Below are 23,782 nucleotides of genomic sequence, written 5' to 3'. Positions count from 1 at the left end.
AAGACTAGTTAAAATGATTTTTTTCTAGCAAAGCCATGTTAAACTCCCCCCATTCCATACACTCAGGACATGAGCGGGCAATGTATTAAGTTCAAAGAAGAGAATACCTACTTTTTTCTTTTGGGCTTTAACTGGTCACTTTGTTCAAGATTTTCATCATGTTGGAAAGAAGGGTTGTCATATCCCCTGCTTGCAGATTCTGTGAAATAAAAAGCAGACTTTTTTCTTTTTAACGTAATAACTCATCTTTTGAACCAGCTTCTTGCAACTATTCCTGCTGATTCTTTAGCATTTAAATCCTAATGAACAGTTTTCCCTCATGTTCTTGGTGAATCTTTCTTGAGACTTCCTTTCTTTTCAGTTTATCTCCCTTACTCCAGAAAAAAGCTTCCAGCTCCATTTCTCAAATGGAAACAAGCTTCATTTTTTACAATTAAAATATATTTATACAGAAAGGCTATCAAAGGCTAAAAGCAAGAACTAACTGCAAACACCTACACAACTTAATGCAAATAAGAGGAAACCGAAACAAGCAGAATTGCTTATAGTGAAGGTTATAATTGCTCTAGGTAACATGGAATAGATGTGAGTTAAGGGAAGAATCATGCCTTTGCTTGTAATAACCATCTTAATTATTTCTTTATATTGCAGTTGCCACATGTACCACTTCCTTTGTGCAAGAGGCTTTAGAAAGCTACACAAAAGAAGAATCCTACTCCAGAAAGCTTATGATTCTAAATGCAGAAAATGAGATGCAATACATGGGTAAAGAAACTGATGAGCAACCACAGTAGGGAGCCAGCTGTGAATTGCATGGGGAGAACAGAGGCTCCACACACCAGCCACCCCCAGTTTACCTTTACTTTAACTGCTGACTTGCTACGAGTATAATTTTCCACATACTGTTTTTAACATCAGTCTATAAACAGTGGTTCAGACAACCATTTGAAGGCAATGATGTGCTTCCACCTTATTGAGCTGATCTTAGGAGCATTTCCATGCCTAGGCTAGGACTCACCTAAAGAGTTTTACCCATGTAAATGAATTTTATTGAACTTGGTGGAATGATTCATGCATAAACATTTTCTAGGTGGTGGCTTTATTTCACTAGAAATGTACTGTCTTCAGTAAAACCATATGGCAATCAGTAAAGACTTAAAATGTACCTTTAGATTTGGAGCCTTGGAATATATCCCTCAAACACACACAGCTTTCAGACCTGTGGCTTACCAGTGTCAAGGGGATCCGCCATTGTTCTTTGTCGTATGCTTATGAGATAAAGTCACATTAATCAAAACCTGCATTAAAAGAGCAATAGGCGTTTAGAACTAGTAGATATGTAAAGAGTTTGCATTAAAATATTTGTGGGTTTTTCCATGACGCATTACATTTTGCTCTCAGCATTGTCTTACTTAAATATAATGACTAAAGAAACGTACGTAACAGTGCGATAAGTAACTACTTTATTAAGAACAGTGCAGACTATTCCAATGGAACCTAAGTCAGGAGCCAGTTTTAGTAGTCTTCTGTGCTAAATCCCTAGATCATTTATACAGAAATTATTGTGGAGGATCTATTACAGAACAGATGATTTCCCTCATTATCTTATGGTTGATTAAAACTTGTTGAGCAGTCATAACATGAGCGTGATTGTAGCCATAAAGACTACAGACACACGCCATACGTTACACCATACACCAGCAGAGCAAGATTTAGAGGCGGTAAATGGCTGATGCTCCAAGTTTCCCTGGGCTTTTCTTGATGTATCACATATATAGATTAAAAGAAAAAAAAAAAAAAGAAAAAAAAAAGGCAAACCTCACACACATTAATTTGATGAAGGCGAAAATAATATCAATAACAAAATGAATAATCAAACTGACATTTAAAAAAAAAAAAAGTTTCTTTAAACATCCTTTTTGGCAGATTCCCGGCGGCGTTTCCCCCCACGTTATCTCGGCTTACCGCACAGCCCGCGCCCCTCATGCCGCCCCGGCGGGGCGCAGCGCCCACGCCCCCGCGCTCCGCCCGGCCGCGCCTTTATAGCGTTGGGCGCCGCCCGCCCGCCCGCCCTCGGCTCGGGTTTCAGGTGCGGGCCGGGGCCGGGCGGGCGGCGCCGGGGCAGCGGGGCCCGCGGAGAGGCTCCCCCGGTATGGCGGGCGCCTGCCCTCGGCAGCCCCCCCGGCGAGGGCCCGCAGGCCGCCGGCCCCGGCAGCCGCCCCGAGATCGGGGAGCGCTCTCCAGGCCGGGTCTCGCCCTGGCTGGAGCAGGGGGGATTTAGTCTGGCACACCGCCGCCAAGCCGCGGTGAGCGGGCAGCTGGAGAAGAGCCACTTGTCACAGTCAGGCCTGTGAAAGCTGTCTGCAAGGCCGTACCGAACCTGGGCATGGCTTGAGTGCATTCAGCAAGTTCTAGCTAAGAGCAAAGATATACTGATGAATTTGATCTAAGAATTGTTATTAAAAATAAGTGTTTTCATTTCCCACTCCCAAATGACATGAAGAGCAAAACTAGCTGAACGCACTGTTTTTAAGAGAAGCAAAGCATTTCATTTTGCTTATTTAGTCCCCATCTTTTCCCAGCAATTTGTGTAGGGCTTTGTTTTGGCACAAGTAAGGCTCTTTCTTGTTTCGGATTAGCTCAGGAGTGTTGTGTTTTGTTTTTTTTGCCCTGGCCCCCCGGGAAGAAATCAGGTAAACAGATTTACCTCACAGCTCAGCAGGAACCCTTCCCCAGTCCCACCCTCATGGGCTGGAATCTGTACCGCCTGCTTCCACCAATGCCTTTAGTCTTTATGGAAACTAACGTTATTTTCCCAGCCACTCAAATGCCATTATCCTAAAGCCAAGCCCCAGATAAGTAAACCAGTTACTAGCTGAAGTTATTCTCAAGTAACTCTGCCTAATTCAGGCTTCCCTCTTTTGCATTCCCCATGGGATTTGGGTTACATTTTACATGTTGGTCAGCATAAAAGGCATTAGGCATCATCACCTCCTGCACATTGGGACCCTATACATTCAGTTAGATTCAAACCCCTACATGTTAGAGCTATTATTACTTTATCTCATAAGCACTACCTAGAGTTTATATTACCAACTCAACATTAAGCCTGCATAACATACATCTACAGCTGTGCTACGTTCCAGAGAATTATCAAAAGCTTTGACTTCTGCTGCTATGAAAAAATCTGAGTTTACAGATTTTCAGGAGAGAAAACAGTAAGCTGAAGTACTTTGCTGTCCCAGCCCAAAGGTTCACAGCTGTGCACAGTATTTCCTTCACCAAAGGCAACAGGTTTTTTCTTATTCATCTCAATGGGAGTGAGACCAACTCCTCACCGTGCCTCAGTTTTTGTTAGAACAGGTGATTAACTTATTTTCAGAAGAAACTATAATCACACTTAAATTATTAAGCATAGGAACACCCCACCTAGAAAGCAAATGACTGGATTTGGTGCTAGTGTGGAGCTGACAGAGCACATAAGTAGTTAAGTAGAAGAATGGGGGTACTATGAACCCAAACAACTCTCTCTGACCAGTTTTCAGGGCTGCTAAGCACCCACACACCTTACTTGGGATCACTGGCAGCTAGGGAGTGTTTGGTACCTCTGAAACACACACACACTTTCACTTTTCAAAGCTTCATTATCAGTTATTCACACACAGTAGCAATAAAGTGTCAATTACAATCCAAATCCATTGTCCTACACACTGCATGCCTGGTAAGAGAAAGCCTCAGCATTCCCCTGCATAGAATTCAGTCCAAAAAGGGTATGCAAGATGAGCAGTGCCAGCAACTGATAGTGCAAGAAAGAGAAGCATGGGGTGTTGAGAAGAAAGCAGCTTCCTCCCGCCCGCCTCCCACCATTTCTTCCTTTGAGAGTGATGTTATACTGTATGCAGGTTAATGATCATCTCCAAAGTGAGGATGATAAACAAACCAAACCATGAACAAGCAGATTAAAAAAAAAAGAAAGAAAATGAACAAAAAAAGGAGCAAGAAAAAACAAGAAAAAATCTCCTGGAAAAAGATTCCTGATCTAACTTACTGAGAAACATCAACTCATAATCTAATTACAGTTAACTACTCTGTACTTCAGTAAAAAATAAGTTAGCACAGTCTAACATTTTGCAGAAACAAATGTTCAGGACTAAAACACATGTGTCAAGTAGATAAGACTCCCATCAATAAAAGAAAGCAACAAAGCAAGACACGGAATGATAGCTCACAGTAATGCCCTTATAGTTCTGGGGGTGAGGGTGACATTAAGGTAAAATATTATAACATGATTTTGAGAAGAAATGCTATTTGTTCTTTTATCCAAAAATATGTGTGGAGCTTTAGAAAACATTCACTGCATCTGAAAAGTATTTTATTCCAAACAGACAATATACACCCGTGCCTCCACATGTCTTGTTCATCTATCCAGAAACAATCAGTGAGAGGAAAAGCAAAATTAAATACAGTCAAATATTATTAATTAACACCAGTCATAACTGACTGAACTAGAAGAGATATTTACTTTAAAGAACTATTAACTATAAGACCAACATTACTACAAACAAACAGAAAACCCACCAAAAAAACACCCCAGAACACAACTTAGAAATAAGAATTCATTTGTCTAGCAAAGCATTAACACTAAAAAGAATACAATTTATGGTATGCAAAAGTAGTAGACACCCCATTTTACTGGAACATTCCTTCAAAATAACAGTCAAATACAAAGAAAGCATGTTATATCTTACAAGCGTTGTAGCTCATTACTGCTTTTTGACTTCTACAACAGACCAGAAGAGCACCAGCAAAACACCCAGCCTGCACCTACAAGCAACACACACGGACTCAGGGCTAGTATTTGACCTGTTACCTTAATCACAGGTGAACACCTACCTTTTCCATGTAGCTGGGTTGTAATTAACAGGATGGAGCTATAAAAGGTCTTCACTCACTGTCCTTTAGTGTTAGTTGCTTTGTGACTTTTGCATTTGTGTTGTGCCTCTGATTCAGCCAGGAAAGGCTTAAAAATAAATTTCAGTAGTTCTGGCTTTTGATTTTTTTGTCAGAAATCAGACCAAAATGGAACACTGATATTGCAGGCTTTGTGGGCTAGTCACCATTAATTGTAATCAACACCCGCATATCTATAGTAGCACAGGGACATATATGTATTGTACTCAATCTCAACAGTAATGTTATTAATAAACACTGGTAATAGCTGTAGTCATGGCACTGTACTTGCAGCCTTACTCTGAGACAAGGTCGTGTTTTCGTGGGCATAAAAGGAGTGGCTCATTATCACCCAACATTCTTCACTGAATTCCTTGAGTAATAGGTTATGAATGTTGACCATTTGGGTTATGAATATGGGAATTATGAATGCATCCTACATTGTTAACTTTTGTCAACATAAAAATTATTGGAAAGATTCTGCCTAAGGTTAATGAATGTCTGAGAGGCAGAGTTACCTCCACCACTGCCTGACTGATCCAAGTAGGGCTATATAAACTGATAATATCCAATACCCACAGGGGATGAAAAGGAGTCTTTTGTGGAGCAGCTGTGGACTTCTTTGTCCTTCAGAGATTATAGGTTTTTGCTCCTTCTCTGTCACAGCAGTTAATGCTAAACCTAGATGGGGTAGTACAAAACGGAAAGCCCATAGTTTCAGGATACCAGCTGGGGAAATGGGAGTGGGGTAAATTCTGTTGACTAAGGTAAGCTTAATTACACCATTGGTTAGGCTGGGGAAAGAAATCACATTTGCAAACCAGAAGTTAAGAAGTTTTCTAGTTTCTTTACAGGGAGCAGCTAACTAAAATGTTGTAATTCTCCGAACCAAAACCAAGTGACGTGTACTACTGTAGCATTGGCACCTGCAGAGCTGTCAGGGATTTGGTGCAATGAATGGAGAAAATCTGGCTGGAGGTGCGTGTTGGAAGAATTAAAAATCGGGTAGTGTAAAGAAATATGTCACAACACTTCTTGAACTTCCTGAGAAAGACTGAGCTATGTTGTCCAAAAGTCCTAATTCTGTAACGGAGCAAAACAATTATTTGTGGTTTTCCAGAAACCAGAGAGCGGGAACATACCTGATTCTTTTAACTAAACGGAGTTACATCAAAGACAGCTATTTAATCATAATTGTTTCTAACCAGAACAACTTGCGAGAATTTACTGAGCCTGATGTGTGTTTTACAAGTTCTCCATAATACAAGTTTTGTCAAAGGAAAAAAAACCACCAAGGCAATGCATTTTATTCCCTCCTATGAAGTTTGCATGTCTGTTTTAGGAAAGACTTAACTGCTAAGTGTGAAGAATTTGCACATTTCTTAAATGATTACTATAATTCTTCTTGCCTTTAAAATAAAGGTCAAGTCAATGTGGTTCATTGCTTTCCTATGAAAGAAATATTTTCTTTTTTCCTGTAAGTAATTAAGTGGTATAAGTAAAGGTCATAGGAAGCACTAAAGGCAGTCACTCTGCTGAACACTTTGTGTACCTTAAACAGGGAAACTTCCTACATTATCAAAATGGTGAGTTAAGTCAATAAAGACCTATAGAGAGAGTTCGCAGGAATAAATGTCGAGTTATATACCTATTCCAGAAAGACAGGGAGGAAAGAAAGGTTAAGGGCAGAGGAGCTGCCTTATGTAAGCAAGTTACTTATTCTAGGGCTTTCCCTGCATCAGGAGAAAGACAAACTAGTGGGTTTTGGTCCATCAGACCAGGAGTATTAAGAAGATGATGTTAAGAAGATGATGTTTCATTAGTCTAGCTAAAAGGAAAGGACTAGAGAGACCATTACATGCCTGGGCATCTGTTGGGCAACACAGGCAAGAGGGAAAAAATATCTCTTAAATTCTTGGAAAGTTCTGGGAACAAAATTTTCTTTCAAGAGGTGAGAGAAGTAACTGAAGATGGGTTTTTCTACAGTAGAATGCAATCAAGGAAGAACATTTGCATGAAAGTGATGATGAAATTATAATGTTGATGATTCTTTAGAAAAAAAGAGGAATGACAACAGAATAAAGAAAATAAGTTTGAATAGAAAATTATTGTTATTCATGGAAAGGCACTCTAAAGGCAAAGGGGGTAAAACAAGTTGGCAATTGCTACAAACTTGTTATGGGTTTGAAACACAAAGAGGTCATTCTTTCATGCAGAAGCACAGATCCATGTGTAGGAATCGTCTGTCAATAAGTAGAGGTTGGGAATGATTTTGTAGGCCGATTTTCTGCAGAATAGCATCTAGGAGATATACTGGATGGAAAACTGAACAGAAGCCAAAAATGTCAAACCGCTGTGAAAAAAAAGAAAAATTCACAAAAGCGCAGAAGAGTCATATGTGAAACACATGGAGTAGTTTTTTCTCTGCATAGCACTGTTAAGTCCTTAGCTGGACTGCTATGTCTAATTTTTGATTATTTCAAGAAAGATATGGGTGATAGGAATTATGGAAGAAAGCAAAACTGAAGGGGTATAAAGGACATGGCCTCTGAGAAAAAACAGATGGAACTGGGTTTGGTGCAGTGGAAAACATGCGATTCATTTTAGAAAAATATGAGAGACTCTTGCAAAAGCAATGTAATCCGGTGTCTTCCAGATCTGCTGTAGCACTGAATTACAGTAAGAAAAAAAAAAAATATAGGAAAATGGCAATTAATTGTATGGATAGTTAAGCACTGGGCCAGATTACTGGTGGAGCTGTTGGTGTCTGTTGGAGCTGTTGGTTAATTTCTTTTCTTTTTTTTTTTTTTTTTTTTTTTTTTTTTTAAGGTCAAGTCAAGCAGTTGTCTACAAGGAAAACTTTTGTATAGTTGATTTTAACTTGAGGACTGGGAAAAGATGGAATTGTCTTCCAGGATCCTCACTGGCTTTATTTTCTCTGTTGTGCTGATAAACATGATGAAAGGCAAAATGGAATGAAGGTGATACATCTTGTGTTTTGGTTAAAGACATGAGGTTAGATGTAAACCGAGTCTGTGGAACAGGTGGCTACAGTTTTGATGAAGATTTCTGCTAGTGAGAGGTTGAAAACTGAACAAGTGGTAGAGTCACTTCACTGCCTAGTCCATATCCTGGGGTGGATCATTGACATGGAGTATATATTAACTTCCAGGTTGCTTCTTGGACTGAACCAATTAATTCATTTTTCAGATGAAAGTGGTTTTGGTTTTGAGAATAGTTCGTTCCCACGTTTGCTCCTAAGAACTAATTTCTATAGGACAGTTTTGGTTCTTTATATCTTCTGCAGTCCTGGAACATGGTCCTTGTGCCCTGATTTCTGCACACTGTCACAATATATCCTGGAGCATGCAACACATAGCCTTCAATTTGGGCTATAAAAATATCTCTCTGTGTTTTTGCCTTCTGTGTAATGTCATTGTGACATTGTGACAGTTCAGCACTCATACACAGCACTATGGAGTGTTAAAAGACAAGGAGTAATCAGTATGTCTTAGGGGTTTGGGTGCACCACATGAGATGCAAAGGAAACTCAGACTAAGTAGTAGGCCATAGAAACCATGGAAAAGGCCAGGCTATTCCAGAGGGGCTATTTCTGAACAAAGTGGATACAAGCTGTTGAAACCATGAAGGTCATAGACCTCTTCAGGAGTTAAATGTTTTTAGCAGTGTAGATTCAACTACTGATGTGGTTTGTTCACTGGTAGGGTTTCATAATGTTTTACTGACATAACCCGGGAATGAAGTTGTGTGGGTAGAAATCTCATATTCTGTTTCTGAAGGGTCTTTTTTAGGACTCAGCCATCTCACACCAAAGAGTTAGATGATGGTGAATCAACAGTTCACATATGAAAATGTGAAGAACCTATCAGATGTCTTTACTACAAGGGTAGCATCAGTCAAGACCCTTTCTTTGACAACATTTTGAATGTACTGTACAATGCTGGACAGGGTGTGGACAGCACAGAGAATTTCAGTTAATTTATTCTTTAGTCTCAGACTGTCAGAGGGAATTACCAAGTGACAATTACTTTCCTTTAACTGTTTGTATTTCTCAATGCAATGCCAATTCTTGAGGCAAGGACCTTTCTCTCTTTTGCTGTAGCCTCTCCCTCTCCAATAATCTGGCATTTTGTACATATATATAATTTAAATAATGTGACTGAATCAAACAGGTGTTATTCATACAGGTAGCATGTGTTTACTACCAAATGATGTCCTTGACTAAATGTTCATATGCTCCCAAAGGTCAGAAAATGCTGTCCTTCTCATCTGAAGGGATCAGTGTAAACATCCCTGCTCACCGATCATGCACTTTATGACTCCTATGAGCATATCACTGGGTGCTTCCCTTGCCAGGACAGACCATGGTTAAAATGGAGTTGGTGCTTTTGTTTTTCGTTTGGTTTGGTTTGGTTTTTTGCAAATGTGTGCTAACAGTGACCTTCCACTGATACTATTTAATCCAGGAAAAGGCAAGTTTGAAAAGCAGAGGCAAAAGATAAGTGTTTGAAGATACATGTAAAGCATTTAACCTTAACTGAAATAAAACTCTTAAGAAGAGAAATAAAAATGGGCTTCCCATTTAAATAACATATATGGACAGCTCCCAACTGATGGAGAGGTTGGCTGTATCAGGACTGGGCTAGATCTGATGCCATGCAGTTCAAGGGCACAGTTTTTCCTAAATCACCTGCTTTCCCTACCAGCTCCACACCATGGTTGTTCTGTCTTCCAAGAGCTGCAGCACCTGCCTGTGCAGCTGGAATCAGCACTTCCCCCAGTCCAAAACCACTTTTTTTTTCTTTGTTTAGATGTTCACAATCTTTTTTCCATGCCTTGAACATTGAAAATCCTAGGTATCCCCTAACATTACACTTCATAGTCACCTCCAAGTTATATGGTCCCTGAGGGCTCAAATAGGAAAAGGCATCCTAGGATTAATGAGGAATTATCTTGGAATAGAGGAGATAGGGCAAATTTCTGAAGGCAGCTGCCTTATAGTACTTGTGCACAGACTACAACTGATCACCAGAATAAATTACCCTAATTATAAACCTGGCTTAAATCTCTTGTGTTAGAGAAGATGTTAGTTCTGCTCATAAAGTTGTATTCTGTGGTCACAGTATTGTTTTCCTTTGGGGTAGCTGTTTTTTTTTTTTCCATGGCAGCTCATTCACATGTACTGAGTCGTAATCTCTTCTGAGGAAAAATACTTTGGCACTTCAGACAAAAGCAGTAGGATTTCTGCCAGTGAGTGATTCCTGCATTTCAGACTGCCATGTCCATGGTGGCTACTCCTGGTGCTGGCTACCACGGTACCGTGATCTGGTTCAGAGGGAACAAGACTGACAGAGTGCTGAGGGGAGGAACAAAGTATTACACCTCTCTGTCACACAGATAGCTTGTGATGAGAGGCAGAGCAAGGACTCTGTGTCCCAAAGCTGGCTTAGTCAAACTCCAGTGCTTAAAAGGCAGATGCTGGCATCTTCTAAATATCCTCCCTTTTGGGGTACTGTGTGGTAGACTCTCAGTTATCACTTAAAATCTCCCTTTTCTACTTCCTCCTTCCACCTAAGAAGTAACAGTTATCTTCATACTCTGCAGGCTGGGATCTAATACTATCTCCTTTTCCCATACATTTCTGATCGAGTTCTTCAGCTGACAGGCAGTTTAGGACATGTTTTCTCCAGTGTAATCTTTAACAATTTATGCTCACAAGAGTGAAGGAAACCCTTCACACGGACTGAGGAGTGCTCAGGCAACCAAGGGGGCTAGTTACATACAGATCTTGGGTTTTGTCCTGTTGACATAACCTCTAGATCAGGACTGTCTGTACTGCTTTCATGCAGTGCTGAACTTTTAGTTCTAACTGTGTTTGCAATATTAAACTAGTTATGTAAGTTTACATTTCTGTATGCATCACTGCACAGTCATGCTTAGACTTTCACTAAACTTTCCTTGTACTAGTTTCTAAACAGATTACAAGTGCTCTAATGAACTTCTGGTTGGACCTAAATTAACATGGGCATCAAAAAGGTCTGATGAAGGATATTTCCTTTTAAGGAGGAGTTGGTGCTTCCAAGGTATGCACAAGAACACACCTGAACAGCTCTTAAAGATTCAGGAAATGATTAGGCTTTTCTAGTTAACAACAGCCTGCCAAAAAAGATTAGACTATCGGAGACTAGCTTTTGAAGTATATTAATCTTCCTTTACGTGCCTTTGTATATAATAAGGGTAGGAACACTGAAAGTAATTGTAACTACTGCCATGTATTTGCTAATTATTCTTTTCAAAAGTATGGCAAATTATCTCTGCTGTACTACCAAAATTTGTTTGAAGCTCCTGAATGGTCTCAGAATTGTCTAATGAGTGACTTAGTATAGGAATAAATTCAGGTAGCACATCAGTTAATTAACTGCCCCCTAAAATAACTTCTGTTCAGAGAAGAAATACTTCATTTTATGGCATCTTTAGTTGCATAGCAGAATGATAGTAAAGTAGATATTCTAAAAAGTAAGTATTTGAAATCAATTTCACCAAAAGTAAACTCAAAGAAGAGATAAAATTTTAAAATATTTGTTACTCAAATGTTACTTTGATTTATTAACAGATGCAAATTTATTTAGGTCAATGAAAAAAAAAAATTCCCTCCTGATCCTTCTTATAACAGTCTGTGTCATTCACTAGGACTCAGTTTACTATTCTGATGAACTGATACTTATGGAAATAATTAGACAATCCCAGCTGCGCTACCCATTACTAAATATCCTTGAGGTCAATATGTGCTGTGTATTTCCCTTTTTGATGTCATTCAAAAAAGCTTTTAATGAATTACAAGTGAATGTGTACCATATGTCCAAGACAGCAATCGGGAGGAGCTTTCAGACAGTATCACTGTGTATGCATTGAGGCTTTTTGTTGGTTGTTTTTTTTTTTACTGTTTATGTTGGATGCTATCCTATAACCATTAAGAGGACACAATTTATATATTTGTCATTTACTTTTACAATTACAAGCCAATTGTGTTGTGATGCTGTGGTATGCAACATCCTACAACATTCCTGTACCTATAAACCTGGTAGGCTCAGGACCCAGTTATTTCTCCTGAGATCTTGGTGATTTATTTATTTTTTAATCAAGAAAGCTATTATTGTCTCTTTCTAAGTCCCAGACCCCAGCATGAGCTTATGATAGCTTTAACCAGAGTCCAACAGGGAACAGTCCCTTCCTTGCCAAAAGCACATAGAAGTCCAGTCATGGAACAGAACAAAGCCAAGATTTACTGAAGTGCTAAAAATGATCAAGAGGGAGGGTGAGAAGCCCTTCTCCACCAGCAGTTCAGAACACTGTGAGACACACAACATCTAAATTCCTGCTGTCCTGGATGTGGGTCGTGGGTCTCCCAGAGGAAAAGGGTGCCCTAGTGCCAAGACACAATCCTTGCTGCAGCAGGAGAGAGGAGACACAGCTGTGCTGGTGGGAAGTCCAATAACTGGCACAGCACTTTGAGTCCTGGTTTTGGGCCAATTAACATGGAGTTATGTGCACAACATGAAGTGGTTTTACAGGTGAGATTAGACATCTGGTGATTAGCAAATTCTCCTTGCTAATGAGGGAGGATTAAAATTCTCTTTGGAAAATTACAGGTCTGCACTTGGCTCTCCTCTACAGCCTACACTGGGAATGGGATTCAGCTGACAAACTCAGACATCTACATTTATGCAACTACATGTTGATGCTTGCACGTGTATGTCCAAATTCCCATTGTAGTCAACAGGAGTCTAGTCAGTAATGTAGATATCTCCTTTAAGGTGAGCTGACCAGTTCTCTGCACTGGATATCTCACTTGCTCTATAGACTAGATCTTCACTGACAGTAATGGGAGCTGGGCAGCTTCTTTACAAGCAGACAGACATCTAAAATGACATGCCTGAATGTGGGAACTGTATCCCACCTTGAATGTAAGGGGTACATCATGGCAGTTTTGCAAATGTCTACCCCATTTTTTTCCCAGGTGAAGACCTGTAAAGAAGATGGTTCAATAAGCATGCTATTTGTTTAAATAAATGAAATCCAGAATCCATTTAGATCTAGCATCCTCTTGAAATGTTGCACTGGAGGAATCACAGTAGTCTTAGTTGACATTCTCTCAGAGCCCAAAAAATGAGGTTGACTTTCGGATAACTGTGCTTCTTGCTCTCTGAGACTCAGTACATAAGGCTCACTCTTTCAAAAAAGAACATCTGACGTTGTTAAACCTTGCATAATTGAAAGCTGTGCTTGTGGTTGTTTTCTTCTGATGATTTTCATTTCACATGCCAACATGTGTTTTGAAAACATTATGAGTTTAAAGTAACCAACAACACTGAAGAAGTGTGGTGACTTTGGTAAACATTAGGGACTTGTGTTTAGTGATTTGGGTATTTACATGCCAAAAAGTCATGTGGCTTATTGTGTCGATGGTCACAGACACGAAAAGAGACTAGCTAAATCCACAGTTTTAAAACCATGTATAGTAATTTCTCCTGATTAGACGGTCTATTTTATATAAAGCCAGGAATGTTACTGTGTTGGATAAAATTTGTTACTGCTGTCTTCATTAAAATGTCTTCATTGATGAAGAAAGACTGCTGTATAATGGGCAAGACTTATCCATTAAGGTAGATTTAATAAAATAAAATAAAATAGTATTTATCTACACCAATATTGCCACTGTAACTGTCAAGAAAGAATTATTGAGTCGAGAGCCAAGGACAGAGGTATATCTTGTTTTCCTTTGCTTTGTTTCTAAGTATCACAGTGATAGTTTAAAGCATGTTATGACTTTAAAATTCCAAACAGGTGAATAGTAGTCTTTCTAATGTATTTCTGAAGTATTTCTAAAACGATGTTGTCATGACAGCCTCAGTATTTCTATGGCATTGAATGGAGTTCAGGTTATTTCTTCATGGTTGTCATGTTGTGAAGGTGACGTCTCTTCCCATGGATTTCGGTAGGGAGAGCACCTTGCACTAAATGCAGCATTCAAGGAAGTTTTCAAAATACGTTTAAAATTATTTTGTGGGCAAATTAATTTTTATGTAGCTACAAAAAGGCAGGGGCTTTTCATATATTGTTTTATCAAATTATATTCTCCAAATGGCTAATTATTTTTATACTTTTCAAAATACTACATTTCAAAAGCTTTCCTAAAAATATAGCAAAACAAACATTCAAAGTAGCTTCCTTAAGACAGTATTTGAGTACAGGTGAGGAATGAACTTGGAAAATAAGGAGTGTTATTTTATTACCAGCAGCTGCTTTTATATGTATATCTGAATTAAACTAAATAGAAGTTCCTTCAGCAGAAGCTAGAGGGTTCACAGGAGAGGCAAATCAGATGCTGTAGTGGTTGATTAAGCCTTGATTCAAGGAAGTGAATATGGGGGATCAAACTGATACTCATCACAAAACTTTCCTTATGTTACGTCCCTTATTCCTGTAATTACATCACTCCCCTGGGCTTATAATGGTAGGAACTTCGCCCTGATTTTTTTAGAAAACAATTGTTAGAATGAGATGGTCTAGAAAGTTATGATTTGTTTGCTTTTTTAGCTTTTCTACGCCTAACTTGCATGGTTCTGGGCAGATAATTTTCCTCTCCCATTTATTAAAAACAAAACAAAAAAAAAGGATTTCATTGAAGTAATTAAGTATTTATTTCTTTATTACATGGAATTTATGAAATAAAGCTTTTGTGATCCACAGAAGTGCTGTGAGAATCCAAAGAAAGGGCAAAATGCTCAGATTCTGCAGACAGAGAAGTCAGATGTGTACCTGGTGCTAAATGCCAGGTAGTAAATGAAAAAACCCAAAACAAAACAAAACAAAACAAAAAGCACCCCAAAACCCCTTTTCTCCTGAGAGGGTGAAATGTGTGGGTTAAAGCTCTGTAATACAAATTTTTAATTGGGAATGGCAGTTGCCCACAAGAGATAATCCAGCACTTCTATGGCGTTAGCAGGCATGTTAAAGCCAAGGTCAGGTTTCCCACTGAGCAAAAGAAGTTATTAATATGAGTCATGCTCCTTTCAGATTTGCATGGTCTATGAAAGAAGCTGCTGACCTTTCTCAAGAAAGCACAGAACCATACCAGGCAGGTCAGGAAAACCTCTGCAAATCTGGAAGGCTACAGCAGGACATACCTTCAGTTTACAGTTCAGATAGTTTGTAAAGCATTGCCTATACTGTAGACTGTGGAAGAGCTACTATTGTGTTTTATGAAAAAGTTGCCTCCCATCCTTCATCTGCTTTCCTGTATGTGGAGTAATTTCTTTAAAAGAGAGGAAAAAGATCTCAGTATCTGAAGCCAGCAGTGTTCCTTAGTTCAGTAGCCGCCCTGCCACGACAGTAAAGCAGTAAGGACACACTGGTGGAAACATTGTAAGAAAAAGCTGAACAAGTTTGTGAATTATCAATATGCAGGGACACGCGCGTGTAGGAACATGCTCAGCCTGGCTTTGCAGCAGCCAGCATTTGCAGTCTGGCCTCTAGCTGAAACGTGATAAAAAATGTGAAGGGCGATCTAATTAAAAAGCTTGAAACACTGCGCTGAGGTCACTCCTGTTTACCTTTCTCTACAAAAGGCATGCCCTCTGTTGCATGCTATATAGTAATAAACAACCCTATAGAAAGGCACAGTGGCAACCAAGATACCTCCTGCTCTAATTCCCAGAGCTATTCTTTCTCCCCTCTGTCTTCAACCTCAAAAAGCTCCTCTTTTTCTGCCACCACCAGCCTCACCAGCCTTCTTGGGCAGCTACTGGCAGGGCTCAGCTGTGTTTGTCCCTTGTGCCTCTCAAAGGTCACCAAGGGCACGTGCCCTTGCTGCTACTCTGTGTGCCACCAGTGCAGAAAAAGCAGTCAGAGGCTCAATCTTGGCTCCGTAAGAACTGGCAGAAAAAACCAAAAAAATCACTGGGCATCAAAGGAAAATCCACGTATTTCCCTCCTCTCTCTGATCATGTTTAATATTCACCCATTGCCACCTCACAGTGGGAAAAATTTTGTTCTCAGAGCTGTTACTACTTTAATATCTTGAGTTTTGATAACGGCTGTCATCTGAGACTGAAGGTGTTTTGCAAGCATTACGTTATTGACTGGGTTTCAACTTCCTAGTGAAGCAGCAAAACCTTTTATCTCCATTATTTTACATCAAAAACCGGGGAACAGTACGTGAGTAGAGGATCAGTTAAGTCAATCATAGTAAAGTAAACCTTGCCAAGACATGTTGAGTGCTGGCATTGAGCTCCAGCTACAAAACCAGGCATTAAAATCTGGAAAGTTGTTGTAAAAATATAATTTGAAGTAGCCAAGTGAAATATTGGGATATGGCGTCCCTCTCACCGCAGAGCTGTTGAGGGTTATGGGCTGGTGTGGGATATGCAGATACATATAGTGACTCATTTGACCAATGTTTAGTCTGAACTTTGCTACTAAATCTCGTCTCCATTTAATATGACAATTATTAGAATTGAATTGAACTTAAAACTTTTGATGACAAATTACTAGCAAATAGACTGGAAATTCATACAGTGGCAGGCAGATAACTAGATATAACCACTAACAGAGATAAAATGCCTCCGTCCACCAAAGGGGCCATAAAGAGACAGGGGGAGCACTTACTGATTTATTGGGGGAGTCAGAAAATGATAAAACAAAACCACAGTTCCTGTCTCTTCTTATCACTTAGAATTTGCAATTATTATGCAAAAGGCATGGTACCTACCCTCAGACCTTCATTCACTTACTGTTATTCTCTGCCCTGTAGACTGATTTTGTATGCACTGAGCAGGAAGTTCCCTTGAGCCAGAGAGAAAACTTTAAGTCAGATTTCTTAACTGCCTTATCTGTTTTACAAACCCCTTACAAAATGCACTATCACTGCTTATCAGAGGGTGGTTTATGTTTAATATTTTCAAGAGATAAAAGGTTATGAACCAGGAACCTACCCCTGACATTAATACAAGATGACGGAAACAGGGAGTGGGGTTAATTTCATCTTACTTTTCGGTATAGAAAAGCTGCCTTTTTCCATTCCCATCACAACATAATGAACAGTCATAGCAAGGCATTTCAATGAGTAGGACACATGCTTTTCTGATGTTAACTAATTAATCCAAACAAACATCGCTGGCAGAGGGGCTGGTCGAGCTGCACAGCTGCCTAGCTGTGCAGAAGATAAAAGAGTGGCCGTGGTGCACAAGGCCAGTATTTAGAAGCCAGTCATTGCTGGGTACAGCTCAGCTGATCTCGTTTTACCAGGTTGATGTGCAGCAGCAGGCAGAACAGTCTTCACATTGCAATGGGTTTTGCTGCATTGTAAGTCAGCCCAGGGGAGGTATGCTTACGGCACTGTAACCAGAACAGGGTCCATAACATCACAACAAGGTTATGGATGTAAAAGGTGGCAAAAAGACGTAAAAAACTTAGAGGTATAGTCTGTCTATTGTCTCAGTTATTTCCTTTCTAAAAAGAAATTGTAGACACTTTTCTAAATTTTTCTCTGTCATAGGCTACAGCTTTAGCTGACACAGGCATGCTTTTGTCCAGGAACAAGCACAGGGAGGTGGCAAGATCAACATTTTGTTTTTTAAATTTTGGAAACTGGTATAATTTCCCCCAAAAAACCCAGAGTTACCAGTGAAAAAATATTGTTTTCTTCTTACCAAAATGATAACGCTTTCAGGGAATTCATACATAATATTGGTAACTTGCCACCCATTTCATACAAAAAAATTAATTTTCCATACAGTATTTCCAGGCTTAGTGGTAGTGTGTTAATGTTTGTTGAGTAGAAATGTCATGAAAATTATAACTTATTTCTAATAAAATGACCTACCATAGAACTTGTTGTCCTATAATTTAATATGTATAAGGATTTAGGATTATTGTTTACTTCTCCATAATCAAATCTTTTACATATTCTGATACGTCTATGCTTAAGAAATGGAAGTCTGAAATACACAGTGAAAATGACTTTTCTACCATTGCCTCCAGCACCTGGGAAAACTGTGCCTAGGAAAGTCAGACTTGTTTCATGTTTCCTTAGAAGGGATCCGCAAAGCTTTCTCTCCCCTCTTTAAAATAAAGTATCAGTTCCAAGTTGTCCTTCTGACCTATCTTCACTGAACCACATTCCAGCCAAATTTGACATCTGTTGTATAACACTTGAAACGTTTTTCCTATCAGTGTGGCATTTCAGCTGGATTTTTTCAAAAGATGCTAACATTTTTTTAATTTCTTTCTTAAATTATCCTAGTGGCTAATTTCCTTGTTATTTCCAATGTCTACGTTGGCAGGACTTTACCTGTAAGAAGGTAAGATTGACTTTAGTGTCAAAATAACTTTAAAATGACAGGGTCTTTAGACAGGAGATTTCTGAAATGCATACCACTTCCTAAAAATCAAATAGCATCAGAGGAAAATGTATTATTTTTCCCTCATAGACTTTAGATAATTTCGAAAATCTTCTGTGAGCCACTGAGATCTCCTTTATTCAATTTTATATATATTTGAATTATTCCATTTTTTATATTTTAGTTCAGAAATGCTTCTTCAGAGGCATGCAAGACCCAGTCCTTAAATATTTGCTCTTTGTAGAATGTGTAATGATGAAAGGCCTAAAGAAGAGGAAGACAACTGAAGGCTGTGACAAGGTTTGCACAGGTCTTGCAGCCAAACATTTGTCAGAACCGGGTTTTACTCCAGGGTTACATGAACTCTGAATGCAGCAAGTTCTTTGTTAAAGGGAAAGCAGATTAAAATACAATGAGATCTTTCTAAAATTAATGACCTTAATTAATTTCTTGATTAGACCACTGATTTCTTATGTGAGGAAAATGTGCTAATTCTAGAGTACCTGCCATTTATTAATGCATTTGCACACTACATGGAGAAATGCAAGTCAAACTGGAGTAGGTGCAAATTTGCACAAATCTTGTGAAGGAATGCCTGGTCAAGCAAAGGGGGTGAGCATGATGCTTTGTTTGAAGAAAAAAAGTTTAATGTGCAGTGAAAATTTTCTCCAGGATCTGTTTTGCTTTTTGGAGACAGCTGTCCCCCAAAACAATATATTATCTTGTCCTAAACATGGCTAGATTGCAAGTTGACTTTATGTAAAGTTGACTTTATGTCATGCAAAGTTTGGGTGAATGCTTCCCTGCTAGTCAGAAACTTTCTCATGCTTCAAGATCCTTTTCCAGGTGGATCTTTAGGCTCCAAAGCAAAATGCCTAGGGATGGCTGCGGCTTTGGCTATAATGTGTAGGTGTAGTTATTGGAGGCACTATTGGAGACAGATTAGTGGCAGATCTAAACATAAGTGCTACTTAGAAATATGTGCTACTTAGAACTTCAGTCACCTCCTGGTCCAGCCTACAGGATTGATGGAGGTGGCCTTGATACATAAATGAAACAGAATAGTTTGGCTTTTTAGTTAAGCTTGAAACTCATGTATTTAACTTCAAGTACACCAGGACTGTATGTCTTTTTCTCTCCCACACAAGTAGTTTGCATAATTTTTGTCCATAAGTTGTTATCAATAATTAGCATTAGTGTGTTTACCAGTTTTGGTATAACAACCAAAAATAATAAAATATTCATTTGCCCTTGGGAAAACAAAGCAGAACCATTCATATAAAGCATTAAAACATGGTTTGCTCCATTTACTGTGCACAGTTCCTGTCTCGTGGAACATTTGTTTCTTAGTATTTCATGCCCTAGTCATCAGGTTAATCATGAGACCTCACTGGCACTGAAAAAATCATAGGGCTTTCTAACTTTGTATTTATGATATGTTCAATACCTGAAAGAAGATAGAAAACATGGAAAACAGACTCTACTGTGTAAGTCACGTAAAGAGGAGATGGCCAATTCAGAGAACTTGCAGACACACTGCACACTTTCAGGAAACTAATAAAAAGGAGCAAAAAAAGGAGTAAAAGAAAAAAACAGCCCCAAACAAATGAAAACCAATGGCCCAGAAATGTTACAGCAGATAGTGCTTTTCCTGAAAGTTAATCATTTACTGCTGTTGCTTTCACTGAAATGCCGATTTCTTTCTGATGCACCATTCAAATGTTAGATAATGGAACTCCATGACATAAAAGAATGTATTTGGGTTTATCCCAAACTCAGTATCCAGCATTTTTGGAGGTTTGCTTAAGTTGGCTGTCTTCTTAGTTAAGTTTATTTTTCATATCTGCTTATCTCAAAATTGAAGGACCCAGCTAGCATTGCAAGTAGAAAAGCCAAAATGCTGTTGGAAAAAATTATGCTTATAGTATTTCTATATCACAGAGTGCAGTTAAATCTCTAAAGGAAGATTGCTTTGGAAAACTATAGCCTCCATTTGCAACCTGAGGATGTCCAGTTAGAGGTGCTTTTCAGGTTGCACCACAGTTCATGGTACAATTCTGTAATTATATTATTCAGGAAGGATTTTTCTTTATGCTGAAATCAGTTGAAGGGGAGCAGAAAAACATGGAATATTCTTTAAAAAAAAAAAAGCATCTTCCTTCATAATTTAAATGATCCAAGCCTATATAGTCACAGTTAGCCTTCTAGTTATGTATTCTGAGAGGAAGAGAAAATCAACCCTGCAAAGGGTGGTCCACAGATCACCTTGCTAAAAGCACCTGTCTAGCACCTGTCACTTCAGTCTAGCAATCCCGCCACACAAACAGTTTTTAAATTGCAGCAAAGTAACAAATTCCATGGGATAGTACATTTCAGCCAGATACCAATGCCTCCTACATTACTGGAGAAAAAATTGTTGAACCTACTTGCACCTGCAGAGTGGTGCAGCTGACAGCAGCAGAGGTATTAAAGGATACTGTGCTCTATGTGATTAATGAAGGAGGCTGAGGTTAATATTGTGGAAAATATTCTGTTAGGTAATGAGCATACATGAACATTTCTTAAGTACTTGGTCATATCTGGATTGATGCTATTGTAAATGATTTTTGGGGCTGTTTTGTTTTTTTTTTTTTCTTTAACAGGAGGCCACATAATGCAACAAGCATGTAGGAAGCTAACACAAAGAGGTGGGCAATTATAGCTGAAGGGTAGAGGAGAGGGGAAGTGCTGGTGTGCAGAGAGGAAAGCTACGTAGCTTCAAGGGCAGTGGCAGCTGGCTGATGTGGCAGCTGTGTTGAAGCTGGCTTTTGATACGAGTAGCCTTGTCAGGTTCTGCATTTCCCATTGCAGGCAGGGGATGCTTGGGATGCATCAGCTTGGTTTGTGTAGCTTGAGCCGTTCCAAATAGATTTTTGTTACATTTTTGAGAGCACATTAATTTGACCAAAAAATATTAGAAAATACTATGATCTGATGAATTTCATACCTTATGCAGCTTGAGATAATATTTACTTCATGTTATCTGAGCTGATGCAGCACTTAATGATGATACAAAAGTACAGGCTGCTTTGGATTAGTCATTAAAGTATGGGTCTAGTATCAACTGGAAGACCTCTGAGGGATCCCCAGAAGAAAAGGGGGAAAAAGAAGGTTTGCCATAATAGAAGGTTTATCTTTTCATGTTAAGGACTCCAGATGAGTAGATTAAGTATTGTGTAAATGCCATAATTAACCAGTTTTTCACATTGACTGGATTTTGGGCTGTAAAAATTAATCAAGAAATTCACTGAAAAAGTATACAGAACATATGCAGAAATAGCTTAGCTATTGTTGGATGAGTAAAATGGGAAAAAAAAGAGGAAGCTCTAAGAGGGAAAAATTATCCAGCCTACTGTTGGGTGAAGTTTAGAAAGCAAACACATTTTCAGTCAGAATTTCTAGTGCTGTACAAATAAGCCCTTTGTAATAACAAGGAACCATAACTTGAAAATATGAATGGGACTGCATTTGGAAAGGAACAACACAAAATCAAATCAAACTTCTCACCTGTTCTGGCGATTTGTACTTTTTTATTGAACAAGTATCCCTGGCATTTGAAGCCTGGAGTTTTCCCAAAGCCTTCCAGTGCCTCCAAACCACCACAGGACTTGTTCAGTTTGATGAGGCTGGTTAGAAAGCAAACTGTGCAGCTGAGCAGCAACAGGATCAAGCCTTGCGCTGTCTTTCTGAGGTCTGGACCCTTGCTGGGTGGCACTGAGGTCCTGGAGACCCATCCCTGCTCCAGGCTCTTCATCTGCTGATTGAACTTAAAATACAAATAGAGAGACTGGAAGGGAAGGATAGCCTAGGGCTCTGCCTTCCTGTACTGCTAGCCTGGGGGTACAGCTGGCAATACCAGTACTGGAGAGGGTGAGTGAGGCGTAGTTCACATGTTCCTTTTACTCGCAAGGATGGCTGGGGAAGTTCTCCCAACCGAGAGTGGATCCAAACTGAAAATAAGCCTTCTCTTCTACGGAAAAATGTGGCTTCCTGCTGGCCAAAACAGTTTGTAAGCTTTTACCAAGTCATACATGTACTTCAGCCCCCCTCCCTAAAAAGGGAAAATCAGACCTGGGATTTCAAAAGTAGGATATTTTGATTTTCTTCAATTCTGGGTGATGGCTTCTTACATTTTTTCCTCTGATTTTTTAGAAATAGATTTTTCCTTTCCTTTTTCTCCTCAAATATAGCACTCTAACACTTTTTTTTTTTCCTGGGGAAACAAGTCCAAACTTCTGTCAAAATTTTTTTTTCAGCTTCTGGGTTGTTTTGATAAGAGAATTTAAGCTTGGTTTGGCCCCCAAACCCGATTATTTCCCCAAACCTGCTACTGTACTTTATTCAAATGGAAAGAAGAACAATTCCATCATTTATTTCTTTTTTCCAATAACTTATCAACAACTTATTCACTAATTGTGGAGAACAAGGCTGGGAGCCCATTCACTGTTGAATTTGCTTATAGTATGGTGAGGAAGAAGAACTCTTAATGGAAAAAGCTGGGGTTTTTTTCAAGTGCCCAATGACTAGTGGCTGCTGTGTGGTGAATGTTTGAAAATGCCACCTTATACTTGGGAGCAGACACATTTGTCAACGTTGTCACTGGTACCTGTGATTGCATTTTGGACAGGCACAGCAGACTGTACTGTCCAGTATGAATGGCTGTATTTTTCTTCAGAACTCATAAATTCAATGTCAGCGGGGGAGGAGAGGAGGGCTTCTTGCACAGCAGGTTTTCCAGTCCTACAGAACAAACTACCTTCAGCTCTGGAAATATCTGCAATTAAAAGCAGCAATGATGTGGGAATAAGCTCCACATCTGCTTGCACTCAGCATTTAATCCACCCTGAGGCAGGCAGGAACCTACCTACTCACTGCCAGCAAAGCCACATCCCTGCAGCTGACCTCAGACAAGTTCTTGTTCTTGGGTGTCCCCTGTCACAAATTCATTGCTGCCTTGCCCTAACTTCCTTACTTTCTCTCCCTAAAATTAAACACTTCCTTTTCCTACCTTGTGTTAACAGATTTATTTAAGTCATACAGCTCCATGTATTGCATCTGACATGAAAAGTCTGGATGTTGGTTAGGGCATCTTTCTGCCACTTTAACAGAAGTAAAGGAAATACACTAATGCAATCCCATTGTCCTTGGTAAAAGACAACTGGATTGCTAAGCAGCAGTGTTCGATGTGGTGCCACCAGTTCCCAGATCCTGCCAGAAAATGCTCAGAAAAAGCCTTTGTTCTAGTCTTTAGAGAGAAATTAAGGCAGCCCATTAAAAAATAATAAAAAAGTAAATGAATAACCGATTATGTCACTACAAGTTCCTAAGCCTGTGATTTTATCTCAGAAGAAGCTGGCAATGGTTCTGTGCCC

At 39.3% G+C, this 23,782-nt stretch overlaps 1 protein-coding gene across 6 annotated transcripts in view; it reads right to left on the bottom strand.

Moving 5' to 3' along the window:
* ABCB5 (ATP binding cassette subfamily B member 5) overlaps positions 1–23,782 on the bottom strand; it is a 72,054-nt gene that overhangs the window by 46,182 nt on the left and 2,090 nt on the right. For 3 of the 6 annotated variants that reach the window (XM_080385206.1, XM_080385204.1, XM_080385207.1), the window contains exons 2-3: positions 1,231–1,298; positions 112–199 (exon numbers count right to left, since the gene is read on the bottom strand). In XM_080385206.1, coding sequence (XP_080241332.1) covers positions 112–199; positions 1,231–1,252 — 110 coding nt within the window. In that variant the 5' untranslated portion in view covers positions 1,253–1,298. Of the gene's footprint in view, positions 1–111; positions 10,552–23,782 lie in introns of those variants that run through there. The other 3 variants (XM_080385209.1, XM_080385208.1, XM_080385205.1) reach the window with 2 other exon arrangements.

This window comes from Falco punctatus (assembly GCF_963210335.1).
Source record: "Falco punctatus genome assembly, chromosome: 4".
In the NCBI taxonomy this organism is placed as follows: domain Eukaryota; kingdom Metazoa; phylum Chordata; class Aves; order Falconiformes; family Falconidae; genus Falco; species Falco punctatus.
Note: the sequence above shows the minus strand (reverse complement) of the source record. Positions and strands in the feature narration are given on the sequence as shown.